General features: G+C 36.6%; 1 protein-coding gene across 1 annotated transcript in view; it reads right to left on the reverse strand.

The window, feature by feature from the left end:
* Positions 1-4,421: 4,421 nt before the first annotated feature.
* Positions 4,422-22,616, reverse strand: part of dock2.L (dedicator of cytokinesis 2 L homeolog) — a 313,170-nt gene continuing 294,975 nt past the window's right edge. Inside the window, exons 49-52 of the mRNA XM_018252117.2 lie at positions 20,586-20,766; positions 9,161-9,281; positions 7,895-8,040; positions 4,422-5,821 (exon numbers count right to left, since the gene is read on the reverse strand). Coding sequence (XP_018107606.1) covers positions 5,747-5,821; positions 7,895-8,040; positions 9,161-9,281; positions 20,586-20,766 — 523 coding nt within the window. The 3' untranslated portion in view covers positions 4,422-5,746. The remainder of the gene's footprint in view (positions 5,822-7,894; positions 8,041-9,160; positions 9,282-20,585; positions 20,767-22,616) is intronic.

A 22,616-nucleotide genomic window follows, 5' to 3' on the forward strand; every position in this document is an offset into this window, starting at 1 on the left:
TCTACTTAAAGGGGTGATTCACCATTAGGTTAACTTTTAGTATGTTCTAGAATGGCTAATTCTAAGCAACTTTTCAGTTGGCCTTCATTTTTTCCTTTTTATAGTTTAATTTGAATTATTTGCCTTCTTCTTCTGACTCTTTCCAGCTTTCAAACAGGGGTCACTGACTCCATCTAAAACCCAAATGCTCTGTAAGGCTACAAATGTATTGTTACTGCTACTTTTTATTACTCGTCTTTCTATTCATGCCTCTCCTATTCATATTCCAGTTTCTTATTTAAATCAGTGCATGGTTTCTAGGGTAATTTGGACCCTAGCAACCAGATTGCTGAAATACTAAACTGGAGAGCTGCTGAATAAAAATGCTAAATAATTTAAAAACCAAAAATAATTAAAAAAATAAAACCAAATGAAAATGTTCTCACAATATTACTCTCCACATCATCAAAGGTTAAATTAAAGGTGAATTCCCCCTTTAAGCTGAATGCGGTAACTTAGCATTACACATGCCCACATCATGTTTCTGCTCTGCTGTTTTAGTACAAGTAGAAAGGTGTGCAATAATATCCCCAAAAATTGCAGCCAGCTCCAATAGAAATAAGTGGATGCAGTACTTGGGCGCCCATGTTAGCAGGTGAATCTCATTTTCTATGAGACTAGTCTTTCCGAGTGAAAAAACAACAGATGTATACATTGGGAATTAAATTAAAGGGGAAATGATTTATTAATTTATTTTTTTAAATCTACTAAGTGAAATTCCCCTTTTGGCACAATAATTCAGTAGTTCAACCATTTGTTCCGTTGTGTTAACAACGGCATCAGATATTCAGGTATGAATATCGACACTTGAAATCTACTTCTAGTACTGAAGATGAAAATAAATCTGGTAAAAAAACATCTTAAAATAAATAAATGAAAGAAAAGATCTAAAAAATTAAAGTGTACCTCATATTTGTCCTATAAAATATACAGGTGTGGGATCTATTAACCGAAATTTTGAGGTATAGTTGCAATTCAAATTTACTTTTATTATGATGTAGACAAAGGTCTTCTAAAACTTGCAGTTGGTCTTCACTTTTATTAATAATTCCCAATTGTTTGTGCAGCTGTCAAACTTGAAAATAAGATGTTTGTAAGGATTTAGCAATTCGGATTTGTGAGTCACGCTAAGCCTGTAAATGCTTATGAGGCCTAAACACAATATTAAATTAACTTTGAAAAACTTTGGCATTATACTATAGTCTCATACAGGTCACAAAAAATCCAAAAACATTATCAAAGATGTTAGAGTTTGCAGCAAAGATATGGGATTCGTTTTCCGGGAAATACATTATCTCAGAATTACAGAAAGGCCATCTCCCATAGACTCCATTGTAATCAAATATTTCAGATTTTTAAAATTGATTACCTTTTTCTTTAATCCTTATTAAGGTAAAACAATTGAATTGGGTTTATTTAATGTGTAATGTTTTTTTTTAGTAGACTAAGAAGATCCAAATTACGGAAGGAGATTTTATCTTGAGAACCACAGATCCCGAGCATTCTGGAAAACAGGTGCCATATCTGCATCTCTCGAAACGTAGCTGTAAAATATCTCCCAGTGTAACCCTAACACGTTCTCTCCCAGAAGATGCCGAAGATGTAGTTCAGTAATAACTATAAGATGCTGCTTGGATATCCTTGCCGTAATTATTAAATATTACCATTATAATAAATGATGAGTTGATTCCTCTATCAGAGAAGAATGGAACCTGTAATAAATTATGGTTGGACATACTGCTGTATCCTTGTTCATTTTAATAAGAATTATGTTACTCTTAAATTAGTAAATGATGGCCCAGCTGTAGCATAATATTGTTGTTACTGCTCATCAGAGGGAGCTGTTTATAATATATCATGCAGCAGAACTAAAATAATTAATATAACCTTGTTTATTATAAGAGCATAGAAAATTTACGACACCCTCCTTTCATATGGCATAAAAAGTTGAGTACATATCGCATCCCATCCCGAATTCTAGAGCTTTGCATCCAAACCTGGTACATAGCACCACCTAGTGTGGTTTTTGACTTCCAGCAAATACACAGAAGTTTCTGGTAATAGTGCAGATTTCACTCTGGAAAGGCAAAGTTAACAATCGAGAATCAAAAAAGTATGTGTCTGATTCACCCAGGACGGTGTCGGTTATGAAATCCCAAACTCTGTCTTATTTCAAACAGGCCCAAAGGTTTTTGGGTCAGCAATATGAGATTCATGAACAAATGTATAATATTTTGTCATTAATTAACAAGTTTTTTTTTGCATGCATTTCTTTTGAGGTTTTGGTAATTATCAAGGTCACAGAGTCACTAATTTGAAAGCATCATTTTGTTTCTATATCAATTCTGGGAGCCAGTCCTTAATAGAGAAATAAAGCTTAACCAAAGAAGTAGGCTAAAAATGTTGTACATTATGTTCTGTGCTTCTGTACAGCCCAAGGCGCTTTAGCAGGAAAGATCGGTCTCCAAAGATGCCCCAGTAGCTCCCCATCTTCTTTTCTGCTGATTCACTGCACATGCTCTGTGCTGCTGTCACTTACTGAGCTTAGGGACCGACTCACAATATACAGTACACTTGGGGGCAGATTCACTAAGGGTCGAATTTCGAAGTAAAAAATACTTCGAAATTCGACCCTCGAATTGAAATCCTTCGACTTCGAATATCGAAGTCGAAGGATTTAGCGCTAATCCTTCGATCGAACGATCGAAGGATTTTTCGTTCGATCGAACGATTAAATCCTTCGAATCGAACGTTTCGAAGGATTTTAATCCAACGATCGAACGAAAATCCTTCGATCAAAAAAAGGTTAGCAAGCCTATGGGGACCTTCCCCATAGGCTAACATTGACTTCGGTAGCTTTTAGCTGCCGAAGTAGGGGGTCGAAGTTTTTTTTAAAGGGCAAGTACTTCGACTATCGAATGGTCGAATAGTCGAACGATTTTTACTTCGAATCGTTCGATTTCGTTCGATTTCGATCGAATTCGAACGAATTTAACCAATTCGATGGTCAAAGTACCCAAAAAATACTTCGAAATTCTAAGTATTTTTCATTCGAATCCTTCACTCGAGCTTAGTGAATCTGCCCCTTGGACTATAAATGTCACAATATAAGGCTGATTAGTAATTACTACAGATAATTACTACATGACAGTACAGAAACCAGTGCAATTAGTATCAGCATTTAATAATCAGCCCTGTAGCATCAGCTTATATTACAGGCCAATCTCCTTTTCTGCTTGATAATTTGCGACTACCCCTAAGCTTAGCTTCTCAACAGCTGCTCAGAGCCCACTGATCATGTGAGAGTCACAGACACTTTCCAAGATGGTGACCCCCTGTGACAAGTTTGAACTCTTGGATCATTGCTGCTATTGACAAGCTGAAACTTTAGGCTGGTGCAATAAGTTCAGTATATAAAATATGGCATTTTTAGCCATATTCAATTTTAGGGTTTAGTTCTCCTTTAATGAAATTATAACAGCCGCAAATTATATACCCTCCCTCCCATAAAAACCATGACAGATAGATAATGCGCTTATAAAGTATATAAAGTATAATGCCTTAATAGAAAGGCATGTAACCCAAATTCTTGTGCCCCCCACGAATTTGGGGTATTGAGGGACACAAAGCAGCAGGCAGATTTTCCAGCTCAAGTGTATGATCGTTTTCTAGTTAAAGCTTAATTGTAGCCAAGTTGCACAAATCTAGAAGAAATCAGAAGTGTATAAAAGAAACTGACTGAACTTGATGAATCTTGTTTTCAAACTCAACAACTACGTCCCATTATGTATTAAAACAACAGTAATTGTACTGCAAACAAAACCATGGTTTATTTATGCATGTGACCTGACAAAGGACTTTGATAATGAAACTACAGCTTTGACGTTGTTATTATTTTTGTGATTCAGCAAAAAATTAAAAATGGCATTTCACTGAACACACAAAATTACAATCCACTGAAGCATTAAAATACACACGCAAAAAAAAAAAACATATACACAACTGATTTTGCTTTTCAAATAAGATGAAAACTAATCATATTATCAAAAGTCTAAGTATGGGGTGACTTCGGCATTTACAATATGTGTGCATTTCCCTTAACCCTAGCATTGCTGACTCTCAGTTGAGCCAAAAACTAGGTACAGGTATGGGATCCATTATCCAGAAACCCATTATCCAGAAGGCTCTAAATTACAGAAAGGCAGTCTCCAATAGACTCAATCTGATTCAAATAATGCAATTTTTGGAAAATTATTTCATTTTCTCTGTAATAATAAAACAGTAGCTTGTACTTGATCCCAACTAAGATATAATTAATACTTATTGGAAGCAAAACCAACCTATTGGGTTTATTTAATGTTTATATGATTTTCTAGTAGACTCCAAATTACAGAAAGATCCATTTTATGGAAAACCCCTGGTCATGAGCATTCTGGATAACAGGCCCCATACCTGTACTACTAAAAAAATAAAATGATTGTGGTATGTATTGATTGTTCTTGGGAGATCTCTAGATGGCGCTATTACATGTAGAATTGTTACGTGTCATCTTGTTCTGCTGGAAATTGCTCTCTCTGGTATCTGCCTGTCTATCCTTTTTCCTCTCTACTTGTTGGGCAGTTGCCATGTTCTCTTCTAAGTAAACCTGTTCCACAAGAACAGGGTCCAAAATTCAATAGAATGTCTATTTAAAATTGCACAGAGAGGCACTCTAAGTAAAATTGCATCAATTATTTAGGGGGGTTAGATTTATTTAAAAATTTTACTTTTTCCGCAATTCAAGAAAGCTGAGACAAAAAAATCAAGATTTTTTTTTTAAAAAAGTTGCAGCAAAAAATGGTGATTGCATACTTTGGCCTCAACATTTTCGAGATGTATCAAAAATTTATATTAAAAAAAAAATATCTCCTCCTAAAACCTGGCCACTTGCTAGTGATCAATGGGATGTGTTTTTCAGTATTCAAAAAAAAGGCTATTTTTCTTTTAATCAAATAAGCGATTATGTTTGGTCCTGGATTAAGATTAACCCATTTGAGAATTTTCATTTATTTAAATGTTATTACAGGGAATAACATGTGAGACTTTTTGTGTCATTTGAATTTCAATAAATATGCCTTTTAGTGTATGATTTTAAAACCTGTTTTCGATTATATTTAAGGCATTGTTTGGATACACTGGAGGTTTATCTGCTGTATGCGTCACAAAGGTTCCATAAACAAATCTTGCCTAGTTTAATGGGGTTTAGGGTTGGGCGAATTTGACCCGTTTTGCTTCGTCAAAAATTCGCCGCCAGCGAAATGTCGCAGTCGCCCATTAAAGTCTATGGGCATTTTTTTTGACGTATGCCGCCATACAAGTCTATTGGCGTCATTTTCGCTGCGAAAAAATTCGCCCATCTCTAATGGGATTGGTTAACATAAGCCCAGCAAGGCATATAGCAAGTAAAAAAACACAGATTTCTAATATTACAATTTTGTATGAGCCAAGCTAAATATAAAATCAGTAGAAAATATGCTATGTAAGCCTAGGTCTTCAAGAAAGATCAAAGCAGAACAGGAAGCAGCAACAATAGAAAAACATACATTTTTAAGGCACAGTTAATGGGAAATATTGGGAAATATTAAAGATTTGGCAGTTCTTAAGGATCATTTTCTTAAGGCTCACAGCTGTGTGTATTATGAATCAATTATATCCTGTAAAACAAACATCACAGGTCTATTGATAGCTTCTCCGAGTGTTGGTCAGAAGGAGGTTTTCCATCGTCGCCTTGCTTGTATGTCCGCTGGAAGAAAAGACAGAAAGAACATAGAAATCAGTGTTTGAATAATAAGAGAACCAGTATTTAAGTCCTCAAACGAAGAAAGAAAAAACAAATGTATAGTAATTACTGCAAACTATTTGTATGGGGGTAAATCACACCATTAGCAGCCTCATTCATTATTTTTAAATGTTCGACAAGGCTAATTGTAAACAATCAGAATCTACCGGAATCTACCTTCTTCCATATTTCTTCCATATTTCTGCTTGTATATGGCGTGGGACGCCAAAGTTCCTGCACCCGGACGTACGCAATATATTGCCGGCTTGTGAATTTACTAAATCTGCGGTGAGTCTGAGCGGTTTTCATATCTCCTTCGTTTGTCATAATTGTAAACAATGACTGCCTGTTTACTAAAAAAAACTCATCTACAGTAGACTTAAGGGTGAAGAATCTGAAGGTAAATCAACCTTATTATTTACATTGATATAAATATAAGTTCAAATGTTTTACTGATCCATTTGCTCAAAACTGTAAAGGATATTTCTCCATGAACAAAGCTTAAGATTATTTACATGAGTATTTTATGAGCTAACAATGACAATGACAATGACAATCTGGTGGAATCCAGTAGAACTGCTGCACTTCATGCATTGAACCTGGGTTTTTTTTCTTTATGGCTTTCAGGTGATGCTGACAGTTGACCCCCAGTTGTAAGGTTTTTGTCATTCATTAAATCATCCCAGTAGTGATGAGCGGATCTGTCCTGTTTCAATACGCCAAAAAATTCACGAAACTCCGAAAAAATTCACGAAACGCATTTAAGTCAATGGGAGTAAAACATTTTTTATGGGAGACAATTTTTACACATGCGACAATTTTTTCTCACTCCAAATACATTAAAGTCAATGGGCGTTTTTTTTATGGCGACTTATTTGTCTTGGCAACAATTGGCCACAGTTTCACGAAAAAAATTGCAGGTGGCGAATTACGGAATTTCACCGCAAATCCATGCCTGGCGAATGAATCCGCTCATCACAACATCCCAGTCAAATCTTGCTCAGGGGTGGTGTCTTTTATACAGAAATCTGATATTGAGAAGGCTCTGAATGACAGGTAGGCCATCTCTCATGGGTTCATTTAAGGGAATAAATCAATTATCTAAAAAATGATATCCTTTTTCTGTGTCATAAAACCAGTACCAGTACTTGTTCTTGATGATAGATCCAATACCTGCACTGACTTTGCAGCAACGCACATTAGTAGAGAATCCCTGTCTGTGTCTACAAATTAACACCCCCCATGGAACGAAAGTCAGATATTCCATATATTCCCCCCATGGAAAAAATATTATATTGAGATATTGTAAGACCAAGAAGATCAAACTGTACACTCTCAAATATGCTAGGAAATCTGTTATGGGGCTCTATTTATATGAAGTTAGCAAATAAACTTATCAGGCCACCCCAGTGATTTAGTTATCAAGCTCTAGCTAACAATCTAATCGCATTTCCACATACAGATTTCAGTTTATTCCATGAATTATATCCTGCAAAACTTTACCTGGATGAAGATGTCTGGGGAAAACTGCAATTGCAAACACTTTCGTTTATTCTTTCCATATTCCATACTTATCTTAATTGTGGTAATACCTTATACCAAATAAAATCCTATGCATTGCATCTTAGGTAGAGTAACATACAATAGTTTAAAAGACTGTGGCAGTATCGCTGTGGTGCTCTATCCAGAAACCTTGCTGCTCGACTGGGTTCCAATATCCATACGTTAGAAAAATAGGATGGCACACACATTTGCAAACGTGTTTGAATTAAAGTGCTTTAATTGTGATCTCAAACACAACGTTTCGGAGGCACAACCTCCTTTATCAAGTGTTCTCAAACGTGTAAATCATATACCTATGGATTGATTTACACGTTTGAGAACACTTGATAAAGGAGGTTGTGCCTCCGAAACGTTGTGTTTGAGATCACAATAAAAGCACTTTAATTCAAACACGTTTGCAAATGTGTGTGCTATCCTAATTTTCTAACGTATGCATCTTGGGTAGAGAATGGTTGACATTTCTGTAGTATTTACCATTGTTTTGAAGAACTGATTCACTTTGTTTTTCTTCAGTGTTCTCTTATCTCCCTCTCCACCTGAAAACAAGTTTTGTTGACTCATCCTCTGAGACGGACTCTGCTCTTCTGAGGATGGACCATTAGCAACTGACAATGTTAAGGCTGAAAAAAAAAATCATAAACATTGAAGAAATAATGTGACTCCCCAACCTGTAATAATGTATGACATACTAGCAAATATCCTTCACATGAAACAAATCCTTTGTAGATGATTTGAAACTTAGTTACTAATACTGGCCCAATTTGCACACTACAATAAGCCACAACCTGTAAGCCATTAGATGTGATTGGTCTACTGCAGGAAAGAATATTAATAGCAAATTTTTGATGAGTTGCTATGGTTACTGAACTGGAAAATAAGACCCACTGTGGTTCATTTACAAACACTAGGCAAAGTTGCATCTGGGAAGTAATTCATATCAACCAATCAGTTATTAGCTTTGTTCAGTCAGCAACTGACATAACTATAGAGGAAGCAGATCCTGTGGTTACGTTGCGAGGGGAGGGCAGGGGAACAGGGGGCCCTGGACCACAAGGGTGTACTTTCTCTATAACTGTTTAAGAGCAAAGAAATCCCCCCCCCCCTTCCCCATTCTATAGGGATGGGCGAATTTGACCCATTTCGTTTTGCCAAAAATTCGCCGACACACATTAAAGTCTGGCGTCAGAAAAACTTTTGTCGCGTGACGAAATTTTTTGACGCACGTCTTTATTTTGTCGCACAACGCCATACTAGTCTATGGGCGTCATTTCTGTGGCGAAAGAAGGCAAAAAAATTCGCCCATCCCTGCTCTTCTACCTGTAGCCAGGGAGCGGGGAAGCAGGAGGGCAAGGGATACCAGCAGGGGCAGGGAGTGGGCGGGCAGTTGGTTCTGGGTAGGCATCTTTGTGTGCCGGGTCCCACTGAAGATTTTTTGGGGGGCCCAGCAAGTTACGGCCACTGTGGTCAGCTGCATGAAACAGCAAAAGTGCACAACAAGGATAATAAACAGAAGTGGGAAACTGTAGGAGGGAGTCTTTAGAAAGTAAAAAGAAGTGCCTTAAATGGTTTTACTAATCTGTGTATAAAAAAGCAACTCAAACCTGCATCAATTTAAATACATGTTTTCAATTGCAGTCTTTTCCTGAAGAAGTACTACTTGAATGCCACCCACACATTAATGAATGCATGTATTTCACCTAGAAAATCAATAAAATAAATGACAGTTCATCATCACTATACCTGGTATGGTGGGCATGGAACGGCTTGCGAAGCTCATTTGCTTAAGGACAGAAGGAGCTTGTTGATTTCCCCCATGTTCTGATAGGTTGGTGTCACTCATAAATTCATGTTTTCTTGATAACTGTAACATGGAAAGAAATCCAATCAAACCACTGAAAAATATACATGACAACTGAAGGACCCTGTCATGATTTTGACGGTGATTCCCCTCCCTGTGAATTTCCCTGATTCTGCAATCACACACACAGAGGAAAGTTTGATGGGGTTTATTCGTAGCACATTGCAGCTTTAAATAACCGTGATGTGTACAGCCTGCCAGCCAGAAGCAACTTTACATAATATGTCAGATGGTTTTATCTCTGAGCTGCTGGGAGGGGTGATCCCCATTTATGTGGCAGTCCTGAGAACATACCTCCCAATATTTTGGAAATAGAAAGAGCGAAAAAGAGCGAAAAAAATAAAATTTGGCAGGCTATGAAAGTTTGAACATATTTCTGTGTTTTTTTTCCAGTTATTACAGTTTTGCCAATGAAGGTGAATTGCTGTGAGCCTAACTTATCCCAAGAGATATCTTATATTATTACAATTACTTATTTGCTTATCTCAAAGTTGTTACAAAGGTATCTTATCTGCACCTCGTGGCTGTTCTGGGCTTTCTGCCAAAAGCCAATTAAGTTAGAAACATTGTATCTTTTTTTTTAGCTGTTCAGTGCAGAGAAAATCGGGACTTTCCAGTACAAAAGAGGGACTGTGGGTTGAGCTGTCAAAAGCGTGACTGTTCCACTGAAAACGGGACAGTTGGGGGGTGTGCTGAGAAGGACTCCCTTTGGCTTTCCCTGCTCTTAGAAGAGCATGCTTTGAGTTGCCTACTGATAAGGACCCCCCTTTCCTTCTACACCCTAAATAGAGCACACTTTTCTGACACTGGGGTTCCCTACGGACTTTTCACACACACAGAGAAATCTCTGGGAGCTTGCAGCACTGTGTTTTCACTCTGCTGCTTGTGTCTCACAGCACTTCCTGTGCAGCCCTTTCTTCCTGTCAGCTCACAGAGGTGGGGACTCCGCCCTCTCCTCCTACTTGCACAAAACAACACAGAGACGAGACAAGTATACATACAGTAGCTTCCCCTACATACAGGACACAGCTTCCCTGTCTATTCTCCTGCTTAGGTGCTATTCTCTACCACTAGCTGGCAAATGGGAGCATTTTTGGCAGTACAGACGATAGGGTTCATTTTTGCCTTTACAGTTGTGTTCAAGTGCATTTTCCACAGTGAGTTGCACATAAACCTCATTCACTAAAAACACGCTCTTAGCAGTATTGTTGCACTCAGTAATGCTCAGTCCCTCCTGCGCCTGTTCCCAATCGAGTGTAGACACACCTATTGATGCAGAGGAACCCTCAACACTATGCATCCATTTTTATATTTATTTCAAATATAGATGATAAAGACAGAAAACTCAAACCACCCCTTTCACAAACTTCCTGTCCAGCGCTCCTCTATGTATCCATCAGGTGACACCAACACTTACAAGGCAGAAGCTAGACTGCATCCACTTAGACAGCTGACTGCTCTATCATGTTACAATCGCTTTAATGCCCCTCCTTGCTATCCACAGCCCTAACTGTCTCCCTGACAGTAGCCTTGATCACCTCCCAGCCCTAATTGCCTCTGACCCACAGCTACAGTTCTGATATAATAACATTTTAAGAGGTAAAATGCTTTCAAAACATTTTCTGCATAATTGCATATTGTAAGGAAGGGGGTTATTAAACTAGAAGATGAGTGTTATACAAAATGTCTCCCTTAACAAATACCTCCCAACTGTCTTTAGAGGGACAGTCCCTCTTTTCACAGCTCAACCCACAGTCCCTCATTTGTACTGGAATGTCCCGTTTTTCTCTGCACTGAACAGCCAGAAACAGAAACAAAGTTTCTAACTTAATTGGCTTTTGGGAAAGAGCCCAGAACAGCCAAAGCAGGAGATAAGATAATTTTGTAACAATTTCTAAATAAGCAAATAAGTAATTGTAACGATATAAGATAACAGGTCCCTTGGGAAAAGTTAGCTTAAAGGGCAATTCACCTTCATTAGCAAAACTGTAATAACTGGAAAAAAAACACAGAAATATGTTCAAACTTTCATAACCTGCCAAATTTTGTAAAATGAACATGGTAATTGAGGGCGTGGCCACGAAAATGGGTGTGGTCAAAAAAATTTGTCACGCTACGGTGCCAACTTTTTTGTCCCTCTTTTTATTTCCAAAATGTTGGGAGTTATGCTTAACTTACATCACCCTGCTAACTACTCTGCTTTATAAAGGGCCTTTTCCTCAAATTTGTTTTTTGTTCTGCGACTCTGTACTAATTTCCCTATACCTGTCATATGATTTCAGCATTATATGCATTCTGTGGCAATTATGTTTATTAAAGGAAAACTATACCCCGAACAATGTAGGTCTCTATAAAAAGATATTGCATAAAACAGCTCAAGTGTAAAACCCTGCTTCATGTAATTAAACCATTTTCATAATCATATACTTTTTTAGTAGTATGTGCCATTGGGTAATCATAAATAGAAAATTGCCATTTTAAAAAATAAGGGCCGCCCCCTCGGATTGTAGGATTCACTGTGCACACAAACAAACCACATGTTAGGTCACATGAGCCAATTAACAGACAGAGTTGTGTCTTTTGCTTCCTCACTTCTTCCTGTTACAGTTAGAGTTGAAGTATTTCTGGTCAGGTGATCTCTGAGGCTGCACAGATAGAGTCACGAAATGGTGGTTCAAGGCAAGAGATGTAAAAGGGCAATATTTACTTACATATATAGACCAGTTTGGTAAGATTCTTTAATATGCCACTTAATTTGATATAAACTATCTGTTGCTTACGTATTCATTCTGGGGGTATAGTCTTCCTTTAAGATAACATAACAAATATATATTAAAATATATAGCTTGAAGAGGACCTATCACCCAGACATAATAATCTGTATACCGGTAATAAAAGTTTGCAAATTAAACATGAGCCCAAAACATATTTTTTAATCTTAAAACATTCATACCCATTAAATTTAAATATGTATTTAAAAATCTGAGCTGTCAATCATATGTTGCCTGCTCTGCTTCCATACCTCAGATTAAATTACTTTTTTTTTTTTTACAGTAAATTACTTTTCATTCAACACTTCCTAAATGTCACTGCACTCTCATTCCCCCTCGATCCTTGCACTATTTGATTGTGTAGCCAGTGCAAAGGCATGGGTAGGGGTCCCCCACTCTGGTGTATACACAAGATTTTGGGGTAATGCAAAGCTTGTCTTAATAACAGTGTCCACAAAATGGTGGCTGCCTGCTAGAGAACATCATTTAAATAATTTATATAGAGTAAGTATAGTTTATTTTGATCAACTAAAAGGATACAAAATAATTTCTAATTATTATTTAGAGTGACATCTCCCCTTTAAACTAACTAATAAGAATAAACACTTCTCTGTGACAAATTGGGTTAATCTAATATGGGCAAAAAAAGGAAAACAAATTCCATTGTTTTTCGAGCCCAAATTCTGCTACTTGCCTGTGACCTGAATATTAAAAGGCAATTTAATTGAACAGAACAACTTGAAACCAGCATCCAATGACAAATCAATGCTGGCTTCAATATTGCAAAACATATACCGTAAGTGAACAACAAAAACCAAATAGGGAGGAGTAAGAAAGGAACAGCTTGAGAAACTAATTGACGCTGCCTGGCAAACTGACAGATCATATCACCAAGGTTACAGTTAAAATGGACATTTTCTTGGGCTTCTGCAGACACAAAAATCTGTAAGTACCCGGCAACCATTCCTATAATCTTTTCCCATAATCTCGTATATCTGTTTTTCTCTAATTTCATGTTTTAAGGCCAAGAAGGAACCCTTTGCATGAACTAATTGATATTACTAATATGTTGGGTTACATGCCAAACCCTCTGCCTCATTTATTTCATGTATCATTTTCTCAGTATAAAAACAATGTTTATCTTAGTTTGAAATGGCTTTCTAATAGCTCCCCAATACCTTTTCATAACTATGTAGCAATCTCTTGATGTCCCCAAAGTCAATGTTCTATGTGGTATGAGAGTTGACGTGATTTTAATTAATTTACAGGTATTGAATCTATTGTCTGGACCCAAGGTTTTCCAGATAAGGGATGTTTTTAGTTATTTTGATCACCGTACCTTAAGTCTGCTAAAATCATTAAAGTGATACTGATACTAAACATTTTCTTTTAAATATTAATCTACATTAAAGGTTACATATAGGTCATGTTGATCGTTATTTTTGCTGATAGGTCTGCTTTTCTAAGTAATTATTACTTGAAGTTCCTAAACCTGACCGGTTTGCCAACCTGACTGTCCCATCTCAGCCTGTTAGTTAGAGTTTCTAATGCTAACAGACTCCTGCTGCACAAATGGCAGTGCCCTCATAGAGGAACATGGGGGTAAGAAAGGTCATGTAAAAGCATCAGGCAAATACTTTTATGGCAAAAGTATAAATAGCATTCAAAGATAATGTTATGACGGATATAAAAAAACTAATTTTCTAGAGTCGGAATCTCTTTAAAACATGAAATAAACCCAATAGGATTGTTTTGCCAACAATATGGATTCATGCAGCTTAGTTACCATCAAGTACAAGCTGCCGTTTTATTACAGAGAAAAAAAAGGAAATACAGATGAAACTTTTGGGGATTTCACATTTTGTTGCACTATCATTTTTTAATGCTAAATCCTGCCTCTAGATGGTGCTACCGTGCAATGGCCTTAGTCCATCAGACAAATATACTGAACAAAATTGCACTCTACCACCATCTAGAGGCAGGATTAAGCACAGAAATGGGTGTCTGGACAAGGTGCAACAAAATGTGAAATCCGGATGGCTTCATCTGTAGTTTTTATTTTTTAAAAAATATCCCTTATCAGGAAAACGCCTGGTCCCAAGCATTCTGGATAACAGTTCCCATACCTGTATATAGATTGTCTTGTTGCTCCAATCCTGCTACATGTGTACTGTCATAATGCCTTGATTTGTATGCACTGAGTTTGCTGCCCCTTGGCATTATGATCATATTTCAATGATATTAAAAAGGAACTGTCAAATGCAGGCTCAGTTGCATCACTTTCAATTGCCGCTGTCATCATGTACTAAATAAACAAAATTTGACTTTCTACGCAATACTATCACTGCCATAAAGTGATTTTTAGGACAGCTTTGGGGCTCTTAGAAGCCCAGGGACTGTTTACGATGATATATCTGAATAACTTTAATTTATTTTCTCTTTTACTTTACTATTCATCTTATATTGGGCCACCAGATGGCAGGAGAAGGCAAAATAATCAAGACCAGTTAAATGCTGAAAAACCTATGCTTGAGCCTTGTGGATGCGCTCGTTTAACTCCAAAGGGAACCGCATGCGCTCTTGACACAGCAAAAATTAGCATAGGATTGTAATGAAAGCAAATAAAACAATAATTTTTGGCTTACTAATTTGGACCTGAAATTTTGCTAATCAAGCTGCTGAGAGAACTGCATGCAGAAATTAAACCAACTGAGAAGAGTAATATTAACAAATACGATTCTACTTTCAGTCTCTCCATTTTTTGTGCCCATATTGCACATCACCTTGGTTGCTGATTAACAAATAAGATTTTATTTTCAGTCGATCAGTAAAATGAGAGAATGGGTCAAGGGACTGAAAATATTTTACCAGGCTCTGGATATGCCTACATGGTTATTTAGGGATGTGGAAAACTGCTGTATTTTGTTTGCCGAAAAAATCATGGAACAGCTGAAAAATCTTTGAAATGGCAAATGATTTGGAGTCAGTAGGAAGGTGCAATTACAATAAACTGGAAAGCTCTCATAGAAATAATTATGAATGTGGTAAAGCTTTTATGGGGGAAGATGCTTCCTTGAGGAGCAATTTTCTTATAAATCTTTTACTACTTAAAACCTTTATGATCCTAAAATACCTGAAAAATTACTATGCTGTCTGACATGGAACCTCTGGGAAATCAGCAGCAAAACTGTTCAAAAAGTGCATCAGATTGCCACCATTCCAAATACAGATGTCTTCATACATTTTCATAACAGAAAGTTGTATATGTAAATTTTTGTATTTTTTTTCAAAAAGTTGTATCATTTTGTAGTTATTATAATATTTTGAAGGTCTCTTAATTTGTTTACTATTTATTTTAGGTAGCCTTATATTCATATCATGTGTATTTCTTATAAAATTTCAATTAAAGGGGTTGTAAACCCAACCGTAGTGCTGCACCACGGTGCCCCCTAGTTTTCTATAGAAGTTGCCAAAAAACTGTAATTATAGATGCAAGGAAATTCACCAACAAGAATTCTACTGATCAAAAACGTCATTACAAATGCAAAAGAATCGACCAATGGGAATGCTGATTCACAGCATATAGAGATAATTATATAATTTTGTCTTCATTAGGCCGCTGGTCAGGGCCCTAGGCAACCCAGTCGGACAACTCCTTACCCCCCCCTCGTGCGTCTGAGAGAGAGAGGTGAGAGCAACGAAGAGGAGGAAGGGAGCCGGCCGGCATGACTGAGAGATGAGGGAGGGAATAGAGAGGAGGGATGGAGCCAGGCGGACTAAGAGAGTGGAAGCAGGTAATTTAGAGGAGGGAGGGAGCCAGCCACCACAACTGAGAGAGGAGGGAGGGTGCCAGACCGACTGAGAGAGAAGAGAGGGGAGGGTTGAGAGACGGAGAGGAGGGAAGGGGAAAGCGACCAAGGAGGGGAGAGTGACTGAGGGGAGGGAAGGTTGAGTGAGTTAGGGAGGAGACAGCGATGGAGGGGAGGGTCACAGGAGGGAAGGAAGACCGAGGAGTGTGGACTAGGGGTAGGACAATTTTAGAGGTAGCTGCCCAGCACCCCCCTATCACTGTGCCCTAGGCTGCTGCCACTTTTGCCTACCCCTAGTTCCTACTACTAGTTGTGGAGATATATGGAAAAAAGTTGAAAAAGTTTTTAAATAGTTGATATTAGTAATGTTTTGTCCCATTATACAGAATAGTATGGCAACTGTGATATTTTGGTTAGGGAACAATGGTTGCATGCTCCATAAATTGTCTGCTTGAAACTGATTATGGCCAAGCCACACAGACTTTTTCCATTGCAGAGATTAAGAAGCATGTTTAAATCTACAAACTGACTAACAATGTTTAGATGCTAAGGGTAGAAGGAAGAATGGTTTTATAACCTAAAAGTGATATTGACACACAGATTTTTACAGACACATATCATATACATTTATATTATAGATAGATAGATAGATAGATAGATAGATAGAGAGAGAGAGAGAGAGAGAGAGATAGATAGATAGATAGATAGATAGATAGATGATAGATAGATAGATAGATAGATAGATAGATAGATAGATAGATAGATAGATAGATAGATAGATAGATAGATAGATAGATAGATAAGAAGAAAAACAAAACCTGCTGGTATTGATTTACTTGAGTAAGCATTTTACCAGATGCAATGAAACAAATCGGGAGCTGAGTCTTAGATGAAGGTAATACTAACATCATGGCAACACCCCCAATACAGCAAACCAAGCTAAGTTTTCAATAAATGTCAACCCTTTGTGGTCCATAAAGTGGGACTTTTTAGAATAAACATCTTGTGTTGGTTAATTCATTTATAAATCTACTCATCTATAGGAGGCACTAAAATGACAACCCTATATGGAGTTTAGACTAAGCAGTTGCAACAGTAGAATGGTGTAACACCACCCAGAACTTGGAAAGTTCTAGAGATAAATAATAATAATAATAATAATAAAAAATGTGTGACCTATTTAGGCCATGGAAAAACAAAGGAACTCTAAAGAAACTGACACTTAGGTGAAGAACTTATCTCCAGAATTCAAAGGGCCCCTGTTCTTCTACACATTGGCAATGTTTGCATCATAGTGGGACCTACACAGACTTGCAAGGAGAAAATAACATCAATAACGCATTAGGGCAGACCCTACCAAGGGACCCATTCCAGGGCCAATGAGCAGCTGTGTGGAGGAACTGTGTATTACTAGCTTTACATATATATACAAGGTAGCTGACTTTTGAAGGAGCCCAATGCAGAATATAAAGGAGTTAAGATTTCCACAGTATGACATGCTCGGATCTCTATGTTAAGGTAAAATTTGTCAATGGCCCAAAGAGCTTACAATCAACGTAGTGCAGCATGAGGAACATGCAAATAATAGACTTGAAATTAAATCAAGTCCTCTCTGAAAGAGAGTTCCATGTTTCATACAGGTACTATACTTTTTAGGGAAAACAGACAAGTTATTATTTCTCTTTAACAATATCAGATAAAACTTAGCAACAGTCCAGAGTTGAAGTGGAAAAAGATATTGAAAAATATTCCCACTGGGATTTTACAAAGTGAACCAAGCTTTGAATGTAAAAAGCAACAGAGTGCCTTTATTCCCCAAATAAACAAATCTTTCATTAAATATAACCTGCATGAAACAGCAGTAAATGTTACTTTCAGTCTAACGCTAGAGCGAAACATCAATTATATTTATAGCATAGATTTCCAAATCTTTAGACATAAATTATATGTTTGCTTAGGGGTAATGCAATTACATTGGTGTATTTGCTTGTGTCTGCGAGCCTAACATGATTTCTGCTACTTCAAGGAAATTCACTGCTCATCTCCCATCAATTTGTTTAAAATTCAACAAGCAAGAAAGCAGATTTATTTCCAGATCTTAAAACATGTACATGAAGCTTCCCTCTTAGAAAGGGACAAAGTACAAACCCTTTATATTCAGAGGGTTTAAATAGTCTATGTTATCAAAGGGGACCTGTCACCCTAAGAAATAATTTTAAATCCTATCTTATGATGTAAGTAAAGCAAAATAAGCTTCACTATATAAATTTTTTAAATCTTAAGGCATAGAGTAGGGACAGGCAATACATGATTGATAGCTAAGAGTTTATAACAGGTACAGGCATTGATGTTTTAATAAAAAACAAAATAATTTGGGTTTCATGTTTAATTTTAAAAATAGTTTTTATTATACCTTCATTAGAAACTTCAAGGGATTCCTAACCAAGGCCCAGACTTAGGGGCACATTTACTAAGCTCGAGTGAATGATTAGAATAAAAAAAACTTTGAATTTCGAGGTTTTTTTTTTGGCTACTTCGACCTTCGACTACGACTTCGACTTCGAATCGTATGATTCGAACTAAAAATCGTTTGACTATTCGACCATTCGATAGTCGAAGTACTGTCTCTTTAAAAAAAACTTCGACCACCTACTTCGCCACCTAAAACCTATCGAGGTACAATGTTAGCCTATGGGGAAGGTCCCCATTTCTAGACAATTTCTGATCGAAGGAAAGTCATTCAATCGATGGATTAAAATCCTTCCAATCGTTCGTTTCGAAGGATTTAATCGTTAGATTTTTCCTACGATCGTTCGAACGAACGAATTGCGGTAAATCCTTCGACTTCGATATTCGAAGTCGAAGGATTTTACTTCGATGGTCGAATATTGAGGGTTAATTAACCCTTGATATTCGACCAATAGTAAATGTGCCCCTTAGTGATTGCTGTCACCTTCTGACTAAAGTCAAAATTATACCAAAGTAAATGCAAAATATGTTTCACCTCTTTACATGAATGCAACCAATCATACTAATTAACTGTATCCAAAATATATTTCACCTCTTTACATGAATGCAACCAATCATACTAATTCCTGGACTAACTGACCCTGTAAACACCACCCCCAAAAAAACTATGCAAATGCAGTATTTAAACCAGGTATATTGGCATGCAAATAAGCATAACAAACAACAATAAGGGGCCTATTCATCAACAGTCGGGTTATATTTCCTGTATAAGTCAATGTGAGATGTCCCTATCCAAAATTGAAGATATTGTGGTCAGTGCAGGGTTTAGCCCGATAATTTAAAAAAATCAGGGTTTTCGGGTGATAACCTGATAAAATGTAATGATTCGGGTGTAAAGTGTGAAAAATTAGTACGATTTGAGATTTGCTGGATCTTATTGCGTTTTCTTCAACCCGACTTTTTCTAGTTATTTTATTGATAAATAAGGTAAAATCGTGGATGGGAGTTTGGTTGAGCTTTGTTTAATAAAAAAAATTGATAAATTTGTATTTTAGTAATAAACAACCTAAAACTAAGAATGTTTTAGATTTATTAAAAAATCCAAATGTAAAAAGTACGAACAGAAAAATACGATGAACGATGTGCTAAAATATCTGGACACCTCGAAAACCTCTAAAAATTTGGGGTTTTCCTAGAAAAAAAAAATAGATGAAAACCTCTAAAAGTCCAAATTGAGTTAGAGCGGCTGAAAAAGATCAGAGCAGCTCCCAGTGACTTCTATAGGAGCTTGACAACTTTTACCTGTCAAATTTTTGTATTAATGGTTTTCAGATTTTTACACTTCATGAATCTCAAAATTTGAAGAGATTTGTGGAAGATATTAAAAACCCATTGTTAGTAAATGACTCCCTCGGGCATTGATTAAACCATGGAAGGGAATTGAAACTTACATGGTTGTCTTTTTATGGGTAGTGAAGTAACATACTTGGGGCAGATTTATCAAGGGTCGAATTTCGAGGGGTTAAAACCCTCGAAATTCGAACATCGAATTGAAATCCTTCGAATTCGAATATCGAATTTGAAGGATTTAGCGCTAAAATAGCATTCAATCGATCAAATAAAAAACGATTAAATCCTTCGATCAAACGATTAAATCCTTCGATTAAACGATTAAATCCTTTGAATCGAACAATTCGAACGATTTTTAGCGATTGATCGCAGGATTTTTATTCGATGCCAAAAACTTTAAAAAATACATTGGAAGGTCCCCATAGGCCATATAGCAATTCGGTAGCTTTAATTTGGCGAAGTATTGAAATCGAAGCATTTTTAAAAAGACAGTACTTGGACTATCGAATCTAATTTGAAATAAATTCAAACTTTTTGGACTTCGAAAATTCACTCGAGCTTAGTAAATCTGCCCCTAAGTTTGCTCCAGTTCTAACACACTACAGTAACCCATCAGCCAACCATCCAGCACATGCTACATTCTTATTGGTTGCTAGTGGTCACTATAGCTATAAATCCAATGAGCATTGTGTTCTTTGTCATCATTTCACCATTATTAGCACATCATTTTTTGGCTGCAGAACACAATATTATTATTTGTTTTCACTATTTCATGAATCTGCCAGTTCATAGAATTGCATTTCAATTAATATTATTGCTGTTTTAGTCGATACATGCTGCCCTTAGTTGGAAAAGTAATAAATGTGTGGAATAAAGAAATTACTTGCAGCCGTTGCAATGTTACTCACACGTTTGGACTCTGACAGGGAAGATTCAGGACCTGATATCTCCTCTGTAAACACAACACTGCTTCTTTTATTTTTTTTCCGTGATCTCCTTAATTTAACCTCCGGCTCAGCAGTTCCTTGCAATGAATGTGCTTCTGTTTCTTGATGTTTGGCCTTGGGCGTTGGCACATCAAGATCAAAGCTAGAGGGAAAAAAAGTAAAACAAATAAATAAACTCCTTTACTTTCAGTACAAAAAAAAAACAAAAAACGTAATTCTTAGAGATGTACATTCAATTTCATATCTTGTTCACTTAATATTTGAATCATATTAAAAATGCAATTTAAAGGACAATTATAGACAAATATTTAATTTATGATCTTCCTTCAAAATATTTTTCCAATATTTCATTCTTTATTCTTTTATTTTCTTTATGTATTAAAATTACCTTCTCTGACGTTGCCTCTCCTGAGCAGCCCCTGTTTATTGCTTTTTCATTGTCTCTGCTAAGGTCAGTGGCTCAACTACATGCCTAGATTCAGTTACATACATTTTGTAGATACACCCTGACAGCCTGGCCATGGCTGGAGGCAGGGGGAGCTCTAGAATTTCCCTAATGTATTTTGTCACCGAGAATAAATGGGGGGGGGGTTGTGCTAAAAAAAAATTGCACATATAAGAAATCAATAGCATTACAGGTATGGGACCTGTCATCCAGAATTCTTGGGACCTGGGGTTTTCCAGATAAATGGTCTTCCTGTAATTTGGATCTTCCTGCCTTAAAACTGTCAAAAGTATTATAAACACCCAATAGGATTGTTTTGCCTCCAATAAAGATTAATCTTAGTTGGGATCAAGCACAATGTATTGTTTTATTAATACTGAGGGATTAATTAAAGTGAACTTTTTTTTTTAATTTTGAATTATTTAATTAAAATGAAGTCTATGAGAGATGCCGTAATTCAGGGGTTTTTGGATAACGGTTTTCTGGATATGATTTCTGCATGCTCTTAGGTTTGCCAGGAGATAACATGTGTTTTCTTGCTCTGCCATTAATTCCAATGCATTTGGATGAAATTCTGGCAAATTCTTGCCATTTGGAGAATTTTTCAGCAAAGCCAAATGGGCCAGTTTTGCTTTTAACTATTTAGGATATTTTTGTATCACAATGTAATTTCCTTTTTATATATTATACGTAGAGATGAGCACATGTTTTCGCCAGACATGGATTCGCAGGGAATTTCTGCATTTCGCTGTCTGCAGATGTTTTTGCAAAACTGCGGCAAAAAGTTGACACAAAAAAAATGACTTTAATGCATTTTGAATGAGAAATAACTTGAGAAAAATAATGCCCATTGTCCAATGTATTTGGACAAAATGCCGCCAAGACAAAAAAGTTGCCAAAACAAAAAAGTCCCCTCAAGAAAAAATATCCCTTTGCTTTAATCTAGTGAGAAAAAAAGTTGAGTGCGTAAAAAAAAATTGCCGCCTATTGACTTCATTGCGTTTTGTAGATTTTTCAGCAGTTTTGCTAATTTTTCGGAGAAGTGAAATGGGAAAGATTCGCTCATAATTAGTTATATTAAACTTGAACCACTATGATCCTTCAGTACATCAGAGTCAGTGTCCATCATGCTGATCTTCCAACAGTCATACTTGGCTAATTGTGTGTCATTTTCTAGACAGCAATAATTACATTTTATTAAACAGTTCTGCCACATTCAGCACTACTGTGACAGTGTCTCAATTAGATGGCTGAAATAAAGACAGTTGTGGGGATGAGGTAGGTTTAGATCCTTCTGTTATTATGAAATCGTGTTCTCTAGCAAAAGACCAATTTTAGACCAATTTAGTAAATTCCGATTTCTGATATTTTCAAATGACTAATGCCATATTAAGATTCATTTTACTATTAGCCTCACAGCAAGAAGTACCCCAATCAAAACAGAGGCTTTATAACTGTTATTGTGACAAATAGATCTTGATGGTTGACCAATTCTATGCCTTGTTCAATGTCAAAGTTCTTTTTTTAAATAAAATATATTTGACAGT

The sequence above is a fragment of the Xenopus laevis genome, chromosome 3L (genome assembly GCF_017654675.1).
Source record: "Xenopus laevis strain J_2021 chromosome 3L, Xenopus_laevis_v10.1, whole genome shotgun sequence".
NCBI classification, from domain to species: domain Eukaryota; kingdom Metazoa; phylum Chordata; class Amphibia; order Anura; family Pipidae; genus Xenopus; species Xenopus laevis.